The sequence below is a fragment of the Mirounga angustirostris genome, unplaced genomic scaffold (genome assembly GCF_029215605.1).
Source record: "Mirounga angustirostris isolate CCGP_5_RB_7025 unplaced genomic scaffold, mMirAng1.0.hap1 SCAF_13, whole genome shotgun sequence".
Classification (NCBI taxonomy): domain Eukaryota; kingdom Metazoa; phylum Chordata; class Mammalia; order Carnivora; family Phocidae; genus Mirounga; species Mirounga angustirostris.
Genome location: NW_026991721.1, coordinates 25,590,025 through 25,613,515, shown reverse-complemented (window position 1 = coordinate 25,613,515; position 23,491 = coordinate 25,590,025). Strand labels below are relative to the sequence as shown.

General features: G+C 44.4%; 1 protein-coding gene across 1 annotated transcript in view; it reads left to right on the top strand.

Annotated features, from left to right (window-relative positions):
• The window catches only part of KIAA1549L (KIAA1549 like), a 117,015-nt gene that overhangs the window by 8,841 nt on the left and 84,683 nt on the right, over window positions 1-23,491 (top strand). The window contains 5 exon segments of the mRNA XM_064576691.1: window positions 745-878; window positions 7,762-7,924; window positions 9,892-9,951; window positions 15,914-16,065; window positions 21,550-21,721. Coding sequence (XP_064432761.1) covers window positions 745-878; window positions 7,762-7,924; window positions 9,892-9,951; window positions 15,914-16,065; window positions 21,550-21,721 — 681 coding nt within the window.

Genomic DNA, 23,491 nt, shown 5'->3' with positions numbered 1-23,491 from the left:
CTGTGTGCCTTCCTCAAAGGGCCCTGCTAATCAACTGTCCCGGCTCCCTGCACAGAAACCTAACCTTCCAACCCTGGATTTATTAGAAATAGTCCTTCGCGGGAGCCTTCCTTCTCAACTCATATAATTAGTACTTTATGAGCAACAAGCAGCGTATTTTTAATTTTTTTCTGTATTACCAGTGGATACTGTATTACCACTGTATTACCAGTGGATACTGATAAGAGCTGAGCATCCATAAAATCTATGCTTTGGAGAAGCACATTTCAGATGCCCCTGAATCAGAATCTCTGAGCTGAGGCCTTGGAATCTTCCTTTCAAGCTCTCTCGTGATTCTGATCAGGTGGTTGGCAAACCACAGGAGTGGAGAAACCATTGAAATTGAAAGATTTGATCAACTTAGTGATACAGGTCAATTGACTCCCCCCCCCCAAAGAAATAGAAGGCATGATCTCGCTTTGATTGTTTTTTATCATTCTTGGAGCAGGTATCTGCATAGTCCAACCAAATGATCACAAAATCTTTTCCATTAAGGGGAACCTCAGGTTTGATCATGCTTTTAATTCTTCTCTATTACAAATCATTTTAAGAGCCACTTCCAAAGGTACAACCAAACCTTGTCAGTCCTTGTTTGCCTGATTTCTCGGATATAAAATCATGCTGTTTTATAAGATGACTGCTGTGAAGTCCAAGGAACTTAGACACACAACTTTGGCGAGTGCTGATTTATTACTCTCATCCTAGTGCTGCAGTTTGTGAGCCAATCCGACAACATCCAGTCCTGCAAGTTTGCTCAGACGATGGAACAGAGACTGCAGAAGGCCTTCCAGGATGCTGAGAGGAAAGTCCTGAATACCAAAAGCAACCTGACAATTCAGGTGAGGAGGAGGGCTCTTCAACTGTGTAGTTGACAGAGGCCAAGCATAATGCGAATGTTGGCAAGAAGTGACTTGGTTTCCTGTTTCAAAACTGCCTTGTGTAAATATAACTTTGTACTTAGGGCGGGTGACATAGACAGGAGGAGGTGCCACTCTGGGGCCCCTGAGTCGAGTCAGTCCCAGCATTGGTGAGGATGTCTGCGGTATGGCCATGACTGTTTTGCCACAACCTGCTATGGTTTGGGATTTTGTATTTATTTTCCCATGTGAAGCTTCCTCAGGCCTTCCCAATACATTTGCTATTTTGTTTTATTTTGTATTGTTTGTTTGTTTGTTTGTTTAGAGAGAGAGAGAGCACACGTGTACATAGGCACACACGAGTAGGGGGAGGGGCAGAGGAAGAGGGAGAGAGAATCCCAAACAGGCTCCATGCCCATTGTGGAGCCTGACGTGAGGCTCGATCTCATGACCCTGAGATCATGACCTGAGCTGAAATCAAGTCGGACATTTAACCGACTGAGCCCCCAATATATTTACTATTTTAAAAATTGAACTAGATATACCATATAAGATACAGTCCCATAAAAATGAATCAAATGTTTCATAAAATGAGTCAATTCTAAATAGCTAACACATCAAGATTTGCCTATCCTGTGATTTGCTTTGAGTTATTTTCTAGATACCCACATGAACAATCACCTTAGTTTAAACACATACACACACACATACACACACACATATACACATTTTATATTTGGGGCTCACTATATGCCAGGACTGTGCTAGGTGTTGTAGAAATATTTTGCTACATAATACTCAAGACATCCTTCTGAAGTATTATTATCACCATTTCAAAAACGGAACTGAGAGTCTAAGAAACTTCCAGAAAGTCACACGGTTGGTAAAGAAGGAAACAAGGACTTGAGTCAAAGCCCATAATCTTATACACTATGCTATACTATGGAACTTTTGGCAAACACATGAATTTTTCCTGGGAAAATCCCACTCCTGGTATACTATATTTCAGTTTCCTGACTTACAGTAGATGTGCCACCAAAAGCTTTTCTCAGACCCACTTTTTTGCAATTATATAACTAACATCCCACTAAAGACAGATGCTTTTTCTTTTAAGTAAGCTCCACACCCTGCATGGAGCCCAGTGTAGGGCTTAAACGTGACCCTGAGATCAACACCTGAGCTGAGATCAAGAGTCCGACACTCAATTGACTGAGCCACCCAGGCGCCCCAAGACAGATGCTTTTTAATGATATTCATCCAAATTTCTCTGATTAACTGTACAACCCAATGTCTCTGTTTTTACCGAAATAAATCCTTTGCAATTAAATCCAGTGGTTTTGAAATTGACATTTAGCATAAGTGAATTATCAGCAAAGCCGATATGATGTAGAAAGCATACAATTTAATTTGAACGAGCAGCTTTCCTTTTCTAGATTTATCCAAAGTCTATATGGAAGTATCTCATTATGATTCGGTTCATATTAGATTAAGATCTAAAAATGTGTCACAAACATAAGATTTATGTAAGAAGTATGACTCAGCTCCCTTGTGGGAGATCGTTTTCTTTCTGATTGGATTTGTGATCCTCACAGGTGCATGATTCTAGTTAGGGCTTGGCGGCAGAGCATACTCTGATTGTTTTCAGGAAGCACAGGCCCATTGAGCACCTGCTGTTTATCAGGCACTGGGAGAGACACCAAGATAAATAAGCTGCCTTTGGCCTTAAGAAGACACTCTGTGTTGGAGCGCCTGGGTGGCTCAGTCGTTAAGCGTCTGCCTTCGGCTCGGGTCGTGATCCCAGGGTCCTGGGATCAAGCCCCACATCAGGCTCCCTGCTCTGTGGGAAGCCTGCTTCTCCCTCTCCCACTCCCCCTGCTTGTGTTCCCTCTCTCGCTGTGTCTCTCTCTGTCAAATAAATAAAATCTTAAAAAAAAAAAGAAGAAGACACTCTGTGTTATATGATAGTCGTGGGCCATGCAATGAAACTTTGTAAAGTAAGTAACAAAGTTTCCTTGGAAAAGACAATAACAATTTGAAAATTGCATCTAAATAGATTTTAGATGCTCTTGAACATTTCAGCAGGTCTTGAAATGAATGGATAATTGGGCGAATTGTTTCATTAACCCTGTTTTGCTTTTTGCCATGGCTGACAGGAACCCCAGAACCCATTTGTTGCCTGGAGTTTGGAACCCTCTAGGTCCCTATATCATGCATATATGTAGCTACATGCTAACCATCCCCCTGGGCTTGTTGCAGGACCTGGTTTTGTAATTAATAACTTTCCATTTAATGTATTAAGTATAATTTGCAGGGCACCTTGGATTCTTTCTGGACCACATAAATATTTAATTTGTTCAGAAAGTCATTGAAAAAGCAACTTTTTTTTAAACTTGTATAGCATTGGTATTAGGGGCTAGATTGCAGTAGACTCAGTTAGGACCTTTTTGGTTGTGAATGACAGAATCCAAGCACAAGACTTAAGCAAAAAGAAGTAATTGGCTCCTATAACTGAAAGGTTCACAGCATATTTCCTTCAGGCCCAGTTTGGTTCAGGTGCTTATATGATTTCTTCGAGAAGTTCTCTCTTTGTCTCTTGGCCTTGCCTGGGCTGGTATCATCTTCAGGCCCAGGGATGGTGGCCCCTGGCACCTTCAGGTTTGTTTCATCCTTATTGCTCACAGTCTTATGGAACCAAAGTGCCTTTTTTGGTGGCCTTCCAGTAAAAATCCTGGGATTAACTCTCATTGGACCCACTTGGACTATGTGCCCATTTCTGAAGCAGTAACTATGGCCAAGGAGATATAATGTCCCAATCAACTAGGCCTGACTATCCCCACTCCTAGAACTTAGGGAAGCCCCACCCAAACAAAGCCCATGAACCCAGGTGGAGAGAAGAGGTGTTTCCCCGAGGAAATCTCCTTCATAGAAAAAAGGAGAATGGATGTTGGGTAGGCAAAACAATAGCCTTCCATTCTGCCAGCCTCTTTTAGGTCTAATTAGCTAAATGAATTATGGCATGAGTGAGTGGGAAGTAAGAGAATGTCAGAAGCCACAGGAGACTAAGAGTAAAGGGGTAGTGGGAAAGTGCCCCCTGTAGGGGCTGCTTCTACTGGGGATAGGACATGACTTTCAGGGAACACTGAAATGACCTGGGTCTCAGGCCTGTGAACATCTTATTGATGAAGCTAGTGTTAAGTAGCCACCAAGATTGGTCACACTTTTCTTAGCTATAAAAAATGAGAATACTAAAGAAGACCAAAAAAAAAAAAAAAAAAAAAAAGATTATCTGTGCTCATGAATTGGAAGACTTGATTTTGTTAAGATGTCAGTACTGCCAAGAGTGATCTACAGATTCTGTGCAATCCCTATCAAAATCTCAGTGATTTTTTTTTGCAGAGATAGAAAAATGCATCCTAGAATTCATATGGAATCTCAAAGAACCATGAATAGCCAAAACAGTCTTGAAAAAGAAAAGCATAGTTGGAGGTTTCATGCTTTCTGATTGCAAAACTTACTACAGAGCTATAATAATCAGAACCCTGTGGTACTGGCATAAAGACAGACATATAGACGAATGAAACAGAAGAGAGAACGCAATAGTAGATCTTTGCATATATGGTCAAATGATTTTTGACAAGGGTGCCAAGACCACTCAGTGCGGAAAAGACAGTCTTTTCAACCAATGGTATTGGAAAACTGGATATCCACAAACAAAAGAATGAAATTGGACCCTTATCTGACACCATATACAAAAATTAACTTCAAAGTGAATCAAAGACCTAAACCTGAGAGCCAGAACTAGAAGACTCTTAGAAGAAAATAGAGGAGAAAATTTCATGGTATTGAATTTGGCTATGATTTCCTGGAAATGACACCAAAAGTATAGGCAACAAAAGAAGACGTAGATAGGGTGCCTGGGTGGCTCAGTCGGTTAAGCGTCTGCCTTCGGCTCAGGTCATGATCCTGGAGTCCTGGGATCGAGTCCCGCATCGGGCTCCCTGCTTGGCGGGGAGTCTGCTTCTCCCTCTGACCCTCCCCCCTTTCATGTGCTCTCTCTCATTCTCTTTCTCTCAAATAAATAAATAAAATCTTAAAAAAAAAAAAAGAAAAAGAAGACGTAGATAAATTGGACCTCACCAAAATTAAACACTTCTGTGGATCAAAGGACACAACTGATGATCAAAAGGCAACCTACAGAACAGGAGAAACTATTTGACGATCATATATTGGATAGGGGGTTAACATCTAGAATATATAAAGAACCCGTACAACTTAAAAGCATAATAACAACCCCATAAAGAAATGAGCAAAGAGCTTGAATAGACATTTTTCCAAAGAAGATCTACAGATGATCAATAAGCACATGAAAAAGAGGCTCGATAGGACTCATCATGAAATGCAAATCAAAACCATGAGAAAGTACTTCGCATCTGTTAGGATGGCTATTATTAAAAAAAGAGAATAACAAGTGTTGGTAAGAATGTGGACGAACTGGAACCCTATACGCTGCTGGTGAGCTCAAATGTTGTAGCTCTGTGGAAAACGGTATAGTGGTTCCTTAAAAAATTAAACATCTAGCAATTCTGCTTCTGGGTATATGCCCAAAAGAATCGAAAGCAGGGACTTGAACAGATATTTGTACACCCACGTTCACAGTGGCATCATTCACATTAGCCAAAAGGTGGAAGCAAACCCAGTGTCCATGCACAGATGAATGGCTGAGAAATGTGGTATATACATACAGTGGACTGTTCTTCATCTTTAAAAAGGAAGGAAATGCTGACGCATGCTACAACATGGATGAACCTGGGGGATATTATGCGGAGCGAAATAAGCCAGTCACAAAGGGACAAATACTATAGGATTCCACTTATAAAAGGTGTTTAATTTTGTCAAATTAATAGAGACACACAGTAGAATGGTGGCTTTTAGGGGTTGGGGAGAGGAAGAAATGGAGAGTGGTTTAATAGGTACGGAGTTTCAGTTTGGGAAGATGAAAAAGTTCTGGAAATTGGTGGTGATGGTAGCACAGCACTGTGAATGTGCTTAGTGCCAATGAGCTGTACACTTAAAATGGTTAGCGGGATAAAATTTATGTGTATTTTGCTACAATTTTTTTTAAAAAGTTACAATTTACCTGATCAAATGTAGTACGCATAGAGGTATCCATACTGCAAGTTCTGTAGGCTTCTTTGGGAACCAGTGAGATTTCGTTTTGTTGAAAAGCAAAAAATAGAATGTTCACGCTAGAGATAATGGTTGAAAAGTTATTTTAGTTATTATTTTTTTTAGGTGGCAGTTCGGAGAGGTCTTTTGGATTGTTCAGAAAGAAGCACCTTTCTTTTCGGTACCCTGGGAAAGAGGCATGAATACCTGTGGCTCAACCATATTCCCAAAATACTTTCAGAGAGGAGAGCAAGAGTTGACTAGAAGAGTTGACTCGGTGTATCATAAATCTCTGTGGTAGAGAATTAAATAGCAACTTCCACTTATGGGGAAAAGTGGGAAATAATGTGAAGAAGCTATTCTTGACAATCTTCTTAAAAATAACATTTCAAAGGAAAGTTGCAGGGATATTTATGTCTGAACGCGTACAGGTCTGGGAAAAACAGGATTTCAGTCAGCTCCCTATAGGAAGAGAGGGCACACTCAGATGAAGGTAATTTGAAAAAAGTCTAATAAAAGGGGCCCTTTGCAGCAGTGTGGGCAGACTCTAGGGAAACCACAGGGCGAGTACAGTACCCGAGGCTGTAAGTCTTGGGGCTTGTTAGGGCCAGGGGACGGAGCAGTTATGGGAAGCCAGCGGTCGCTCCCACACACACACCAACTCTCGGACCTCCCTCTCCTCCCACTCTCCCACATCCTCCCGAGATCCTTTTAGCTGGAGCTGGAGGGAAAGGAGCCCGCTGAGGTGGTCAAGGGGCTGCCTCTGGGGATGTGGAACCAAATGAGGGTGGGTGGGTGGCGGGTGAATCTGGAAGGGGGAGGTGCAGACGCCAAGACAGAGGCCCACACTGTCTCACCCAATTGAATGACTTCCTGCTGCATCTGTTCTTCACATCTCATCTGTGGGCTATTTTTTTCCATACATTGACCCAGAAAACCGCATTTTCCAGTGACTAAAAAACTATTTCCTTCTGTGGTTACATTCTCGAATTTTGACTTCGACAAAATTCGAGAAGAAAACCACACCATCTCATAGTAATATTTACATGTTCTGTATTGAATTTAATAGGTCACAGGAAATGTAATCACTCTCTGAAGAGGCTATTTTATATTTCTGAATTCCTTTTGGAATCACGTTTAATCACTCTGTTCCCTAAGCATGGTGATCAGCTGGGTAGGAACTAAAAGATTCCCCCAGAATTTAACTCAGGCTTTCTCTGAGCAGTTGAGCCCTCATAGATGTAACATTTCGATGCTTGATTTTGTATTTTCATAACCATAAAAGTAACCTGAGGCTATTTAGCCCCTGGAAAAGAAACACACACCTTAGAAACCTGAAGTCAGACTGCCTGGATTCAAATCCTGGCTACATCACTTATTATCTGTGTGATCGTGGGCAAGTCTCTTGATCATTCTGGGCCTCAGTTTCCTCCTCTGTAAAATGGAGTCCTAACTGGATACACCTCACAGGGCTGTGGTGAGGATTGAATGAGACCACGCGCCCTGAGCACGATAACCAGCACGCAGTCAACAATCCATAATTGACGAGTGTTGTTATTCTTGTCTCTTCCTTGCTCTTTTTCATCTCCCTTTCATTTCTCCCCTCAACTTCTGCTTAAATTTCTCCCACGGCCTCCATGAAACAGACCCTCATCTTACGTGGCATGTCTCCCTCCCGTTTCCTCCTGTGTCGATTCAGATTGTGAGCACATCCAATGCCTCCCAGACAGTCACCTTGGTGTACGTGGTGGGCAATCGGAGCTCCTTCCTCAACGGCACGGTCGCCAGCAGCCTCCTCCGCCAGCTGTCGGCTGAGCTGGTTGGGTTCTACCTCACCTACCCGCCGCTCACCATCGCCGAACGTGAGTATGTCCACGCCCCACGGGGACGCTGCCTTTCCCCCACTACCCCCGGGGGTCCTTTCTCCATTTAACGAACACCTATTGTGCTGGGCACATAAAACTCTTTTATCATAAAATAACTGGAATTGGTGATAAACCGGGATTGAATTGATGACAAGTTTATTGCACATTGGAAGTAAGCACTCGCTAGGCACCTTTACCCTTCATATATCTTACGTCACCGAATCCTCGCAAAGCACTCTATAAGGTAGTACAGAATGAGCCCCACTTCACAAAGGAGAAAACTGAAGTTCCAAGAGGTTCACAAGATGCTCACTCGTACATAACTAACGAGACATGGAACCTGGGGTTTGAACCCAAGCAGTCTGCCTTTGAACTTACAGTAATTGCCCCATAGGGCGTCTGTCCTTGTGGCAATCTGGGTTGTGATGGTTTCTCCCACTTCTGCCATCAGCAAATGTTCCTGGCCTTCGGCCCTTGCCTTGGCTATAAACATCATAATGCAACTCATTTGCAGTCAGCATCGTGGCTTCACTGGATGAAGACCCCATAGTCAGCCCCGTGGCCTGCCTTCCTCTGATGCTTCAATTACATAATCCTCATTACCACGCAGCAGGCATAGACTCGGAAGACAATGCAGCCTACATTTTGTACCCAAACGCTTACTTGGCAGCCAAAGGAAGTCAAGATTTGTGCTGTTAAATTTAATTGTTAATACATTTCTCGGGGCACCTGGATGGCTCAATCGTTAAGTGTCTGCCTTCGGCTCAGGTCATGACCCCAGGGTCCTGGGATTGAACCCCGCATCGGGCTCCCTGCTCAGTGGGAAGCCTGCTTCTCCCTCTGCCTGCCGCTCCCCCTCCTTGTGTTCCCTCTCTCACTGTGTCTCTCTTTGTCAAATAAATAAATAAAATCTTTAAAAAAAAATACATTTCTCAAGGTCACTGGTCAAGGGTTTTTTTTGTTTTTTTTTTTAAACACATGTTAGCACGATTGCTTCTATTTCCTTCTGTGGTTACATTTGATCCTGTAAATAAATAAAATTATGTGTGTGGATGTACCTAGCACACAGTAGCTACTAAGAAATTTTTTTTGAATGTTTAATGGCAGGTTTTTGTGAATTTCCATGTAGGAAAGATGACTGTATTTTATGGAAAAGATGATCTCATGAAAGATGGCATTCATTATGTCACATGACAGCATGTGAAGAATTTATTTTCTTTCCTCTTGATAATTCTTTTTTTTTTAAAGATTTTATTTATTTATTTGACAGAGAGTTAGAGAGAGAGCACAAGTAGGCAGAGTGGCAGGCAGAGGGAGAGGGAGAAGCAGGCTCTCCGCTGAGCAGGGAGCCGCACGTGGGGCTCGATCCCAGGACCCCAGGATCATGACCTGAGCCGAAGGCAGCCCTTAACCCAGTGAGCTACCCAGGCATCCCTCCTCTTGATAGTCTAATAATTACAACTAAGATTTATTGAGCACTTACCATATGCCAGGCACTGCGCTAAACCCTTTCCATGAATTAACTCTTATGGTCACTATATCTGCAGACATACGGGACCGTTTGTCACAAACATTTGGCTAATAATACACTTAGTCCTTGAAAAATCCATTCAAGAGATGATCATTCCTAAAAACATTAGTGATGGTTGGGTAATTTTCACAAAGAAAGCTGTGAGTCTTGAGAATGAAGACATTACACTTAAGAAGATTTTGATGAAAAAAAGTAGAAAGAGCAGAAATTCACAAACCCTAGAAAACTCTTCATCTGAAAGTTAGCCCTTTCCTGAGTATTTTACTTTTCAGGACAGCAAGATAGTTTTGGCCTGTATGTCCTGGAGTTCCCCGAGAATGTTAAAGCCGAATTTAGATGTTTGATACTTTGTCACCTATGTGTCCATTTTCCTTAATAATATTTGCATATAAAACCCGTGAAAGTAATTTGGTGTGTTTCTTATTTGTTTTAGCGCTGGAATATCCCAACCTTGATATATCAGAAACAACTAGAGACTATTGGGTAATTACAGGTAATCTCTTATTTTACTCCTTTTTTCCCCCTATCAGGTTGGTTTGTTCTTTTAAAACTGCGTGTCAAAAGAAGACCCAAAAACTAAAAAATATTTATAATAATTAAAACTGCATGCCATTCAGTGATAATATCAGCATCTTTTCCTTGGTCCTGTCTTATAAGTCAGGGAGTTACTTCCATAGGACCAGAAGTGGGTAAAGTAAGCTAAGAAAAGATACCACTGAAGGTGAATCTTAGATAACCATTCAAAACAGCAACCTGTAAAGTCCACTGGCCTCCTCTTTGCAAACTGTAGACCAATCAGAAGGTATGGCGGTAACCTGTGGACGTCCATGGGAATGGTTGTTTATTTAAAGATGGTAAGCCTTTCCGCACTGCCCTACAAAACCCCAGTGAAAGGCAGAAGAATGCTGGGCATGCACTTTTCTCTCTCCCCTGGCACATGCCCCACACCTACACTAATCCTGGTAGAGCCCAGGCGTGTCCTGACAGTGAGGGCGGATGGAAGTAGAAGGGTGTTTGGGTGACATTTTCTTTTTTTCCTTGACATTTCCCAGCTGAGCTTTATGAAACAGCAAAAGAAAGTTCTTGTTTGTGTTTTTCCAAAGCCAGACAGTTGCTCTGGAAATCTTACAGAAGCAAGGGTTATGAGCAAAGAGAGAAGACAGATGTTTGTGGGAGAAGTGACCAGCCCAGCTGTCTGTGGAAGGGGGCAGGGGAGGGTATTAGCTTGATGGGGCTGCCATAACAAAGTACCTCAGACTTTTGGGGCTTCAGCAGCAGGAGTTTATTTTCTCATAATTCTAGAGGCTGGAGGTCTGACATCAAAGTGTCAGCAAGGTTGATTTCTTCTGAGGCCTCTCTCCTTGGCTTGTAGATGGCCATCTTTCCTTTATGTCTTTCCTCTGTGTGTCTGTGTGTGTGTGTGTGTCCCCTTATCTTCTCTTCTTATAAGGACACCCAGCATGTTGGATTAGGGCCCACCCGTTATGACCTTATTTTGCCCTAATCACCTCTTTTAGGGCTTCGTCTCCAAATACAGTCCCATTCTGAGGTACAGGGTGGGGGGGTTAGGACTTGAACATATGAATTTTGGGAGGACACAATTCAGCACATAACAAAGAGAGAGGAAGATCCTACAAGTCATGGAGGATGTGCCTGGGCAAGCCTGTCTGCAACCTCCCTGCCTTCATCCCTGCCCCATCCCCTCCCTCACATGCTGTCCCGAACAAGCAGTAGCTAGGCTAGGCTATTGCCTAGAGTCCTAACAAAGGAGCACGCACCTCCTGCTCAAGGAGGCCTGCTCAAAACCTCTGAAATTGCAGAAAATCGCATTTCTTTCTCCCCCACAGAGCCATGATTATGCAGAGATTATTTTACCTGCTAAGAAGGCAAACTAAAGAAATTTTAAAAGGAAAAAGGGGCGCCTGGGTGGCTTAGTCGGTTAAGCATCCAACGCTTGGTTTTGGCTCAGGTCATGATCTCAGAGTTGTGAGATCAAGTCCTGCATCGACCTCTGGGCTGGGATGGAGTCTGCTTGAGATTCTCTCTCTCCCTCTGCCTCTACTTCTCACCCCACCAAGCCCCCTGGTGCTCTGTCTCTAAAAAAAAACAAACAAACCAGAGTTTATGCCCAAGAGGGAGATGCATTTTTGAACCAGCAGGTTATGTAACACTTCCAGAATCACGTTTCCTCCACCAGGAATGCTGCTTTTTAACCTGCAGATGTCTCTCCTATTAACTGTAAGTTTTACATTAAATGGTAACACATCTGCCCTTAAACACAGGCTGTCCTTGACAACCTCCTTGTGTACGTGGGTCTTGCCCTGACTCTGTTTTAGTGACATAACCTTCACAAAATCATGCTAAGACGTCACCCCCTGCCCACCCGCTGATGGACCCTCATTTGCTTATGTTGTTGCTGTTCCTGCTGCTGGTAATCAGAGTAAATGGTGGCCCCGTCATGGGGTTTGGGGCTAGTTGCCTCAGTGCCAGCGGAAGGGGCGAGAACCAGTCTCAGCATGATCCTCCTTCCTTCCCTTTCGCTCGGGACCCACTTTCTACACTCACGTGCAGCCACCACCAGCCTTTGGCCATCATTTACAGAAGGGGTAGGAGATTGGGACCTGAGATGAAGATAGCTTTGTTCATCTGGCTCAGAGGCACAGCTCCTTGAAACCCCTCTACCCTCTGTTCCCAAATATCCGACATGAGTACTCTGTCTTCTGCTCATTGCCAACCACTCAGCGGATGTGGAGCAACTTTCCTTTCTGTTGTTGGTATTATGAAACCCTAACATATTTCCACCTGCTTTCCCACTAAACTTACGTTAAATCTATTTTGAGGCGCCTGGGTGGCTCAGTCAGGTAAGCATCCGACTCTTGGTTTTGGCTCAGGTCATGATCTCAGGGTCATAAGATCAAACCCCGCATCCGGCTCCATGCTCAGCATGGAGTCTGGTTGGGATTCTCTGCCTCTCACTTTGCCCTTCCCCCGCTCATGCACGCACGCACGCTCTCTCTCTCAAACAAATAAAATCTTTTAAAAAAATATGTTTTTGCACTCTATACACTTTTCCCCTCCCTGGTGGAAAAACAGTGGCTTAGTTAGGGTGCTTCGTGCAGCCCCCTCTGCTGTCTCTGGATCCCGTGGTCAGGGTTGTATAGATGGGGCAGGATAGAGACTCACAGACACAATATTGCTGCCAAACAGAGGTCAGAGTTCATCTTAGGTTTATCCAGTTGTCTTTATTGCATCACCAGCATCAGAATATCCCAGACCCAGCAGTCTCAGGATTTCTTCTGGTCTCAGCCCAGCTGCTGCTAACCTAGTATGTCCTTGAGCAGGTCACTCAGGTCCTCTGGGTGTCATGCTGTCACCTGTGGAAGGAGAAGATAGTTGCTGAGAAGATAGGCTCTGAACGTATGGGATTCAACCACACACGAAACAATTCAGCTTCAATATAGGAAGCTGAACCAGGCCGAGCTGATTGTTGGAATTTTAGAGTCCAGTGCAGTTGTAAATAAAGAAGGACTAAGAGACGAGTGATGTAACAGCCACTAAACCTTCTGGAGAGCTCCTATGAACACAGCGGGGGACTTGCCCGCCTCCTGTAAGCTGAGTCAGTGGTGGCTAAGGGTGGGTGGCCAGGGCCCTGGCTGACGGGCTGAAGGGCTACTGTCCTCCTGGGCACCTGGGCCAGCGTCCAAGCTCCCCTCCTGCTTCTGGGCTGCTCTGAGAGATGCACGCCCCTTTCTAGTCCCTTCTAGGTGGGCAGAGAGGGCTGGGAGCCTGGGGCCCGCTGCACTTCTCAGGGGAAAGGAAACAGGCCACCATCCTGGAACACAGTTATTTCTTCCTCTGGGAAAAATGTGTCTAACCAAGAAGGGGCACATTTGAGCAACCACATCAGCTGGCATTTACGGGCACCCTCTCAGGTGCCTGGCAGCACTCTGCTCAAAGCATTTTTTTTTTTATAAAAGTGTCTGTTCTCCACCATGACACAATCAGAAGTAGATTATAATCCCTGTGTTTTCAGACGATGAACCAGGGTCCAGAGGAACTAAGCGACTTGCCCAAGTGTACTCAGTAAGGGGGAGCCAGGATGTAAAGCCAGACCCCTGGCTCCAACCCCCAGTTCTTCTCCAGCTGCCTGCGGGGGGTCGGGGGGCACATTCTCTTTGCAGACAGAGTGGTGAGGCGTGTGGGAACTGTCCGGCTGTAGGTTCCGTGTAGCTCTGTGGGAGGTTCCCATGGCCTCCTGCACCTCCCTGAAGGCTGTGGTTTGGTTTGGTTTTTGTTTTCCCTCAATTTAAAAAATTGGGGTAAAATACACATAACATGCAATTTACTATTCTGACCATGTATAAATGCACAATTCAGTGGTATTAAGTACATTCACAGTGCTGTGTAGCCGTCACCACTCCCTATTTTTGGAACTTTTTCATCACCTGGGGGCTTTGACTGTCCCTTTCTTTGATGTCTGCCCTTGAGCCATTGCTGGGATCCCCTTAGAGTAACCCTTGATGGTGCGCTCTGACTGTCCTGTGTCCCCACTCTGACTCTTGTCTGGTAGCCAGGAGAGGCCAACTTAGAAGTCATCTTTCGGGGGTGCGAGGTGGCTCATCTGGTGAAGCGTCCGACTCTTGATCTCAGCTCAAGTCTTGATCTCAGGGTTGTGAATTCGAGCCCTGTGTGGGGCTCCATGCTGGGCGTGGCTCGAGCCGATTTTAAAAAGGAAAAAAAAAGTAATCTCTCAGCAGTGGTTGTGTAGTTTTACTAGAGACGCATGAAGCAGCAAGAACGTGGCTCTCCTCTCTGGGGCCAAGAGGTAGGCTGGCCCTTCCTCAGCCTGACAGCTGCATCAGGGCGGATTCTGAGGGGCCTCTCCGGGACCTGCCACGGAGGGAACAGTGCCGACGTGTCTTATCTCCGTTTGCAGGAATTCTGCTGACGGATGAGCTGGGAGTCCCTCACAAGGGCCCTAGAAAGAGAGCCGCTTTATGCCCTCCATGGGGATTATTTGGCAATTGTGGCTTCATAGAAGTAATTTCGGAGACTCAGCTGTGGGTTTTATTTTTCTCTTGATCGGTTTCAGCGTCATCCTCTGCATCACGCTGCTCCTTCTGGCCCTGCTCAGAACACGCTCACAGTAACAACAGGCTCTTTCTCTTCGGGCTATTTCCATATCCCTGTAGATGGGTGGTGCTAATGGCCCTTGGCTTGACTGTGGTGGAACAAATTCTGTTGAATGAAAAATCTTGTATTACATCCCCAGCCCATTGTAAGTTTTTGTCTCTTTAAAAAAAATGAGAATTTTTTTTAGCCTTTTTGACTTCAGGGCTGACTGTGTTTGGAGGCAGTGTTTGTGTGTTTGGGGGGGACGTGTATTTCCCAAGGGACTTGGAGGAAGGACTGGGCTTTGGGTTTTAGATGGCAAAAGGAAGTCGCTCCCGTAGTAAGTGACCTTTTCAGTCCTAGGATGGTCCTGGTGTTCATGGCGGTCTCCTCCATGCATGCACTAGCCATTGCCTGGAGGTCCATCATTAATGCCTTACCTACCCAGATAGCCCAGGGTATAGGAGAAACCCAGCCGTGGAGGAAGGCTGGAAAGAGGAGTTTCATTTACCTTCTATGCACCAAACGTTGTGCTAAGCTGCTTTATACGTCTTGTCTCATTTCAACCTTACAGCCCATGAGGAATAGACTTTCCTACTCCCTTTCTACAGACAAGGCCTCGGGCTCAGAAAGGGCCAATGGTTTGCCTGAAGTCCCACAACTGGCAAGTGCCCGCCCACTTTTTTCTATTACAGTGTCCTGCTCTCGAATGGGGGAGTACCTGAGAGGCTGCGGGCCACTTAGGAGTGCGTCCTCAAGGGACCCCATAGAGGAGGGAGGGATGAGGACACTGAACAGGGTGGCTTGTCTGGGTGTGAGGAGCTGAGTTGCAGGATGGAGCTCCGATGCCTTAGCAAAGCTGCTGAGAAGGGAAGATGCGGTAAGGGTAGCCCTGAGCCAGGCCTTCCTAGTGGGAACCCGTGAAGGTTCCAGTTAGTCATACCTGCAGCTGTGCTCTATTCCCATGTGTCTCTAGCAACACGTAACATCTTAAATAAGGTTTGGATTAAATACAACAGCATTAGGCACGTCACAGCTTGCGAAGGAGAGAGCCCAGGCTTTGGAGGTACGGAAGCATGGGCTCGACCTGACCGCACTGTGCCGGTTACTAGCTGCATGACCTTCAACAAGTCACATAACCTTTCAGCATCTATAACATGAGGACAGTGATTCCTAACTCCTGGGGCTGTTGTGAGGGTGAAATGAGGTAAGGATGGCCAAGGCCTGACATGAGATAGGGCCCATGGCCATTCGTGGCCAGTGCAGGGCCAGGGGTGGTTGTGGTTTCTGAGTCAGTGGGCAGTCTGTCCTCTGAGCAGCCCTTCTGCCTTCTGCCTCCACAGTGCTCCAGGGCGTGGACAATTCGCTGGTGGGCCTGCACAACCAGAGCTTCGCCCGGGTCATGGAGCAGCGCTTGGCCCAGCTCTTCATGATGTCCCAGCAACAAGGCCGGCGGTTTAAACGGGCCACCACCCTGGGAAGCTACACTGTGCAGGTGGGTATGTGCCAAGCCACTGGGGTCTTCTGATAAATGTGTGGGAGTGTCCTGAGACTAAGTAAACCATGCTGTGTGCAGAGGAGCATTTCATCAACACGGCTCTTAGGGTGTGGGGCTCATGGTCATGACCATCAGAATCATGGAGGAGGGTGAGAGTGAGCTACTCCCCTGTCTCCCTCCTAGACTCTAAGGCTTCAGAACAAATTCTGTACACAGGCATGTATTTATTAAACAAAAGTTATTAGTAAGCAAGCACAGACTGACTATTCCCCAACCTGTTCTGGAGACTGGAGGGAGTCCCCTTCAGGCCTCTCGCCACCACTCCTGTGGTTGGCAGACGCACCAATCAATTTTCCAGGGGCAGGATTCTGTGATCCTTAATTAGCCAGTTTCAACAAACAGAGCCCCCCCACGTTCGTAACGGACAGGGGACCACACGGGGACTGAGGTGAGGGAGCTGTAGCAGACTCTACTGCCCAAACTCCCTTCCCATTTCTGTCGAATGCATCTTTATCGAAGGGCAGCTCTTGAGATGCCAGAACCCACTTGGTCCATGCCGCAGCTGGCCGCAAGTGCCTGCGAGTTCATGAGCGGTGGGGGGTGTGCCTACGACAGCCCTCTTGCTCCCTGGCCAGGGGAATTCTGAAAACGTATGTGTTCAGTAATTGCCAGAGCTTTCCCACGGAGTTAAGCTTTAGCTGCCTGCTGTGGTAACTAGATTAATAATGTACCTCATGCTAGTTCCCTCCCACCGCCCTGGGTCACCTCCTGTCAGTCAGTTCCTTGCGCCTCCCAGCTAAGCTACAAGCACTCAACTCAGAGTCGGCTTCAGAGGGAGCCCGACAGACACCAAGGCCATCCCAAGGCAGAGGCGCCAAGCTTCTTTAGATTCTTTATTCCGTTCAAGCCAGAGTGGGAGCATCTCTAGCACATTCTAGCCAATCCACATATCTTGAATACCACTGATTTCGCCGAAGCTGAGAACGGATGGCTAATGTTTGTTATGCTAATTAGCAAAGCTCTGTGGAGCAAGGTGTCAAAGTACAGAAGCAGGGCTGGTGGCTGCCTCCAGAGTGTGAGCTTCCTAATTGGAATCTAGCAGACTGCCCCTGGGGTGTGAACTCGTGATTGGCAATTGCCACATGGAGGGTGTAACTTAACCCAAACACATATGCTTGATATCCCAGTGTCTAAGAGGAAGCGTTTTAAAGGAAATTACAGGCATTACTCTAATCTGTCTGCAGATCGTGCCCCCAGGCAATTCTGAAAGTACAAACAACCCGTTTTCTGGAACACACTTCCCTGCCTGAGTCAAGCATCATGCCCCTGAGAGAGACTCGAGGTCCTCCATTCACAGCTGGTGAATCGGGCCCCTTGTCCTATTAGATGTTGCTTTCCATCTAAGTCTTTGTGGTCTGTTGACAGCCTGGGACCAGGTAAAGACATGGTTAAGTTCTCGTGCCAGGTTATGATTTACCGTTTGTGGGGTCCACGTGAGCCCTATAAGTCACGCTTCTCCAAATAACAGGAAACCATTGAGACTCAGACAGTGAAATGGGATTTGCCTAGCTGACGGGGGAGAAAGAACGGCCCTATAATCCTGGTGTTATTTGTAAACCTAAGAAACCTAACACATTTTACATATCGAAAAGAGCCCATCAAGGTAGTCTTTCCTCATTTCTTCTGAGTACTCAATGTGCTTGGCTCCACAACCGCCTGGAAAGTCTGAGTGAAGTAAGTAGAGATTTATTTCTGCAAATCCTTACTTTATAGAGTCTGTAGATCACCTTCTCACATCACCCTTGGAGAAATCTTGGTAAGAAGAATTCGCTACGAAATTGAAATTGAAATTGAGTGAAGTTATTGAATATTTGAATGCCCATTCACCTTCTACCTGGTTGTACTAACAGTGTCCTTACCTCCTCTCCCAGAAGGGACAGGAATGACATGCCCGAATTTCCCAAATAAAATTCACTCTATATAGCTTACATCTTCCTTCCAGGCAGAGGCCTTTTTGCTGGGCTCAGATAATTTTAAAAGATGAGCCACTTTCATAAATATGGAAATGTATATGTCTGGAATGTAAAGATATTTCTCTAGTGAACATATCTGAAAAATTAAGTCTGAAGAAGAAATACATATGACCAGTAAAAATTTTTTTTTAAGATTTTATATATTTATTTGACAGAGAGAGACACAGCGAGAGAGGGAACACAAGCAGGGGGAGTGGGAGAGGGAGAAGCAGGCTTCCCGTGGAGCAGGGAGCCCGATGCAGGGCTTGATCCCAGGATGCTGGGATCATGACCTGAGCCGAAGGCAGATGCTTAAAAACTGAGCCACCCAGGGCCCCACGAGTAAACATTTTTTAAATGTTTAACTCCATTTGCCATCAAAGTAATGCAAATTTTAACCACCACAAGTTATCATTTTCACCTACCAAAGATTTATAATGGTACTATCCAGTATGGGTGAGGATGCAGTGAAATGGGCACTTTCAAACCCAGTAAATGGGTTTGAAATGACCACTGTGGAGGGCAAGTGAGCAGTTTAGACAAGAACCTCCTAGATAGTCACAAACTTACTCCTGGAAATTCATTTTGAGGAGACAGAGGTGAACACAAAGACGAGAGAACGGAGCAGTGTTTCTCAGAGAGTGTCCAAAAAAATGGTCCTATAAGGTGCCCTGGGCCAAATGGGCTTTGTGGCCACATCAGTTTGGGCAAGGCTTCATCCTGTAGCCCCTTCTTGAAGATTCCTGAGGCCTTTTGGCATACCAAAGACTCTAAAAAGACCTGCAGTAAAGAAATTCCTTAATTTTGTTCAGCATACTGGTTCGTAAATTTAAGTGCCAATAAGAACCTTATGTTTAGTAATACCTATATTTCTCCAACATTTTATTATGAACATTTTTAAGCTCACACAAAAGTGAAAAAATTATATAGCAAACACCAATAAACTCACCATCTAGGTTCTACAATTAATGGTGTGCTATGTTACTATTTTATATTCGATAACATATTCATTTCCATACCATAGATCAGTTTGGACTGTTCTAGAACCTCAGATACATAAGTATATTCTCTTTTGTATAAAGCTTTTTTGACTCAATGTAGTGTTTTTAGGTTCATCATCATGTTGTGTTTTTCAGGAGTTTATTCCTTTTTATTGCTGAGTAATATCCCCTTATATGAATATATTACAGTTTGTTTACCCATTTTTCTGTTGAGAGACCCCCAGACTTTTTCCAGTTTTCAGCTATTGTAAACAAAGCTGCTATGCATATTCTTCTACAAGTCTTTCTATGGCCATATATTTTCATTTCTCTTGAGTGTGTAGGAGTAGAATTGCTGGTTCCTAGGGTGGGTGTATGTTAGCTCTGTGAGAAACCGCTAGACCTTTACCCAAAGTTTACCATTTTACACTCCCACCAACCAGATGTAGAGTTCCAGTTACTCCTCATGCTCATCAACACTTGGTGTTGTCAGCCCTTATTTCAATCATTCTGCTGGCTGATAGTGGTGTCTTGCGATTTTGCTTTTAATTTCCCCATTGAGCATTTTGTATATGCTTGTTGACTATTCAGATACCTTCCTTTGTGAGGACATACACAGACATACACAGGAGTATAAACTCAGGTAGGCTTCAAAGAACACTAATAAAAGGAAGCCACAACCCAAAGCATAAGAACATTCCCCTTACCTTACCCCAGAAGCCTTTTATGTGTCTTCTCTGATTACACATACTCCCTTCCTATCTATCAGAGCTGAGTGTGCTTCTGAATTTTGTTTTAAGTCATACCTGTATTTCCTGTGTAGATTTTACCATCCACATGTGTATCCCTAAACAGTACATCATTTGGTTTTGCTTGTGTTTGAATTTTATATTCTGTGATTTGTTCCTTTTGCTCATTATCAGGCTTTTGTATTCACCCATATTGATACAAATAGCCATAGTATTTATACTACTCTATAATATTTCATTCTGTGACTATACCATAACTTATTAATCCATTCTACTGTTAGTGACTTTTGAATTTTCAGGGTTTTTTTGTTTTGTTTTGTTTTTTTCTTTTGCTGTTGTGACCAATATTGCTATAAACATTTCTGTAATATCTTTTAATATCCTATGAAGCTCATAATCTGTAATATACACTTTGGAAAATACTATACTATACTATAATGTTTTTTAATTTTGTTATTGTTATGTTAATCACCATACATTACATCATTAGTTTTTGATTATACTATAATGTTTATCAGTTGTTAATTATAGTTGTGAAAACTTGATAGCAAACTAACCGTTCAAAAATGAGGTGTTAGTTGAGTTTATGAGGCATGCATATAGTAGAATATTATGTAGATATAAAAATTTATGTTTTAGGTATTTATAATGATGATCAATTAGCTACAATACTGAAAAATGAGTAACAATTTAAGTGTTTGACAAAAAGTGATTTGCTAAGTAAGTTTATGAGGTGTGCTTTGGAATGCTGTGTAGAAGTTAACATTTATGCTTTTGTTACAGTTAAGGTCACTTAAGGATGCAAGTAAAAATAGCAATATGTGATTCTATATAGAGAATATGATAAATAATTTCATAAAATAATAAATAAAAGGTTTGTGTGGAAAAAACAAAGAATAGAGGCAAATGCTCCAAAATAATGTAGTTAGCTTGGGGTGGAGGGATTACAAATTGCTTTTATTTTATTTCATTTCTTGATGCTTTTCTGTGTTTTCTTTTTTTTTTTTTTTTTAAGATTTTATTTATTTGACAGAGAGAGCACAAGCAGAGGGAGAGAGAGGGAGAAGCAGGCTCCCCGCTGAGCAAGGAGCCCGATGTGGGACTCGATCCCAGGACCCTGGGATCATGACCCGGGCTAAAGGCAGCCGCTTAACCGACTGAGCCACCCAGGCGTCCCAATGCTTTTCTGTGTTTTCAAATTTTCTGTAGTGAATATGTATCACTTGTACAGGGAGAAAAAGCAACAAAGGTTATTTTAGAAAAAGAAGTTTGAGTCTCCAAGTCCTGCTTTTATCAGAGATCTTTTGAATTACAGACATATAAGTTCATTTTTTTTCCTCTCTGGCAATTGCAGGAGTTTGAAATTAGAAATCTTGTTTGAGAATAACCTAAAATGCCCTGAATTAATGTGCAGGCCTATTTCCAAATGAGGCCAGGGTTCTCTGGAGGCTGGAAGACATCACCGTTTTAGCATTTTCTTCTCCAGTCTCAAGCTGTTCTTTCCAGATGTTCCTATTTTCAAACCCTTTTTCTCCTCCCTGTCTCCCCCTCCAGCAATAGCAGGGCTTCTTGAGATGCTGGTGATAGGGAGGTACACAAAGGTTGATGTCTAAAATATACGTTGTGGGTCCTATTAGCCATGGAAGCCTTCAGCAATTGGGAGAGAGCCTGCGGATTGCCCAGGTGATTGCAGGATTGGTGCAAGATGCCCCATAAACATGGCCTCTCTTTTTCTGAAAGATGGTAAAGATGCAGCGGGTACCGGGACCCAAGGACCCAGCGGAGCTGACTTACTACACCCTGTACAACGGGAAGCCTTTGCTGGGGACTGCAGCTGCCAAGATCCTGAGCACCATTGACTCCCAAAGGATGGCCTTGACCCTGCATCATGTTGTCCTTCTGCAAGCTGACCGTAAGGGGATAGTCTTTCCATTCATTATTTTTAACGCCATTAAATGTTTCCTGCAAATTAAAGTGATGCCCCAAACTCACGTTAATGGACCTGGAGCTAAATATATATGTGTTCTAGAAGTTTCTTAAGTCAGTCAACTATTTCCTGTGTTGTTTGAAGCTATAGGTTTTGGGTAAGGGATATGTTTTGGATATTAGGATGATGATAATGGCATTGCTCTGTTTCAAATCCTACTCACGCTTTCTCCTAGAAAAATCACCATGGCTGAGATTATATTGTCTGCAGGGGAATTAAAGATAATTTGATTCACTAAGCATTTACGGAGTCCTGCATGAACTGTGCTTGGTGCTGGCGGACACACAGAAGTGGGCAAGACCTGGTCACTGTCTTTAAGGAGCAGAGAAGGAGTTAATGCAGATATAAAGGAGCAGAATGTGGGAAAGTGCAGTGAGGAGGCAGAGTGATCCGGGGCTCAGGGGAGGGACAGTCTGCTCTGAAGGGCCACCCAGAAAGAACGGACGGAGAAAGGGGTATGAAAACCAATGGTTGCCTCCTCTGTGGCAGGTACTGAGCTTGCTGCCTTACATAGCTTTCCTCACTTTCTCCTCTCCCCAGGGCAACTTTCTTCGGCTCCAAATTCCATATGTGGAAACGTAGGCTCAGGAAAGTTAACTAACTTTAGAGAGAACTGGTACTTGGGTCGCCAGGATATGAATCTGGATCTATCTGACCTCAAACATGTGTTTTCAACTGTGTTACATGCTAAGATTTCAGCAGGAGGAGAGGAAGGGTGTGTATTCCAGAAGGAGGGAGCAACGTGAGCAAAGGAAGGGAGGTGAGAAGTGCCAGGAGTGCTTGAAAAACAAGGGATCCGAGTTGCCTGGAGAGCAGAAACACAAGGAGGAGCTGATGAGCTCAGAAAGGTGTATTGCTTGTGAGACTGGGGCTTTGGATGACAGGAGGAGATCGTGCATGATATGGATGGGCTGTGGGGAGCTATTGAGGATTTCTGTGCAGGGGAGTAGCGTCATTAGAACCACCCAGTATTTAGGGAGCTTCACCTGTCAGCAGTGCCCAGGATGAGAGGAGCAGGACTAGTGAGGAGGCTCTGTGGTGACCCAGGTGTTGGGGACCCAAACAACACTTAGAAAGAAAGTGAGGTGGGGGTCGGTGACAAAGGTGAGAGACCACGTGGTAGACATTTTAGATTTGGCAGCCTGCTGAGCATCCCGGCATGGAAGGTCATCATCCCTTATTGATTTCCTAGCTGGTGTCCACACTCCTAAAGAACCTGACTCTTAGCTCATGGTTTTCCTCTCGTGCTCATCTCTTGCCTTCATCCGGGGTGAGTCTGGCTTCCATGTTGATGCAGATTCACTTCTTGGCCTGCACATTCTCACAGACACACTTTGCCTAGAAATGATGGCCAGCCTGTGCAATCTTGGCTTTGAAACGACATTTTTAACCCAGAGTCTCTTCTTCTCTGCCTCTCTCCTTTCCTCCCTGTGGGCTCCGTCCCCATGTCTGGTCAGGTCAGCTACTTGCTTCATTGGTTTTGCTGCATCCTCTTTATGTGAGTTCCCCAGGGTTCCATCCTCAGCTCTTTCTCCCTCTCCAGCTAGAGGACAGGAATGAAAACCATGGCAGGTGCCCAGGAGAGAGGCAAAGGTGTTAGAGGTAGAGACCAGAGAAGTGGATGGATTTGGGATCTTTGGGGGGGACAGAGCTCAGGGGCAAGATAATGGATCCTGTGGGTGGTGGGAGGAGGTA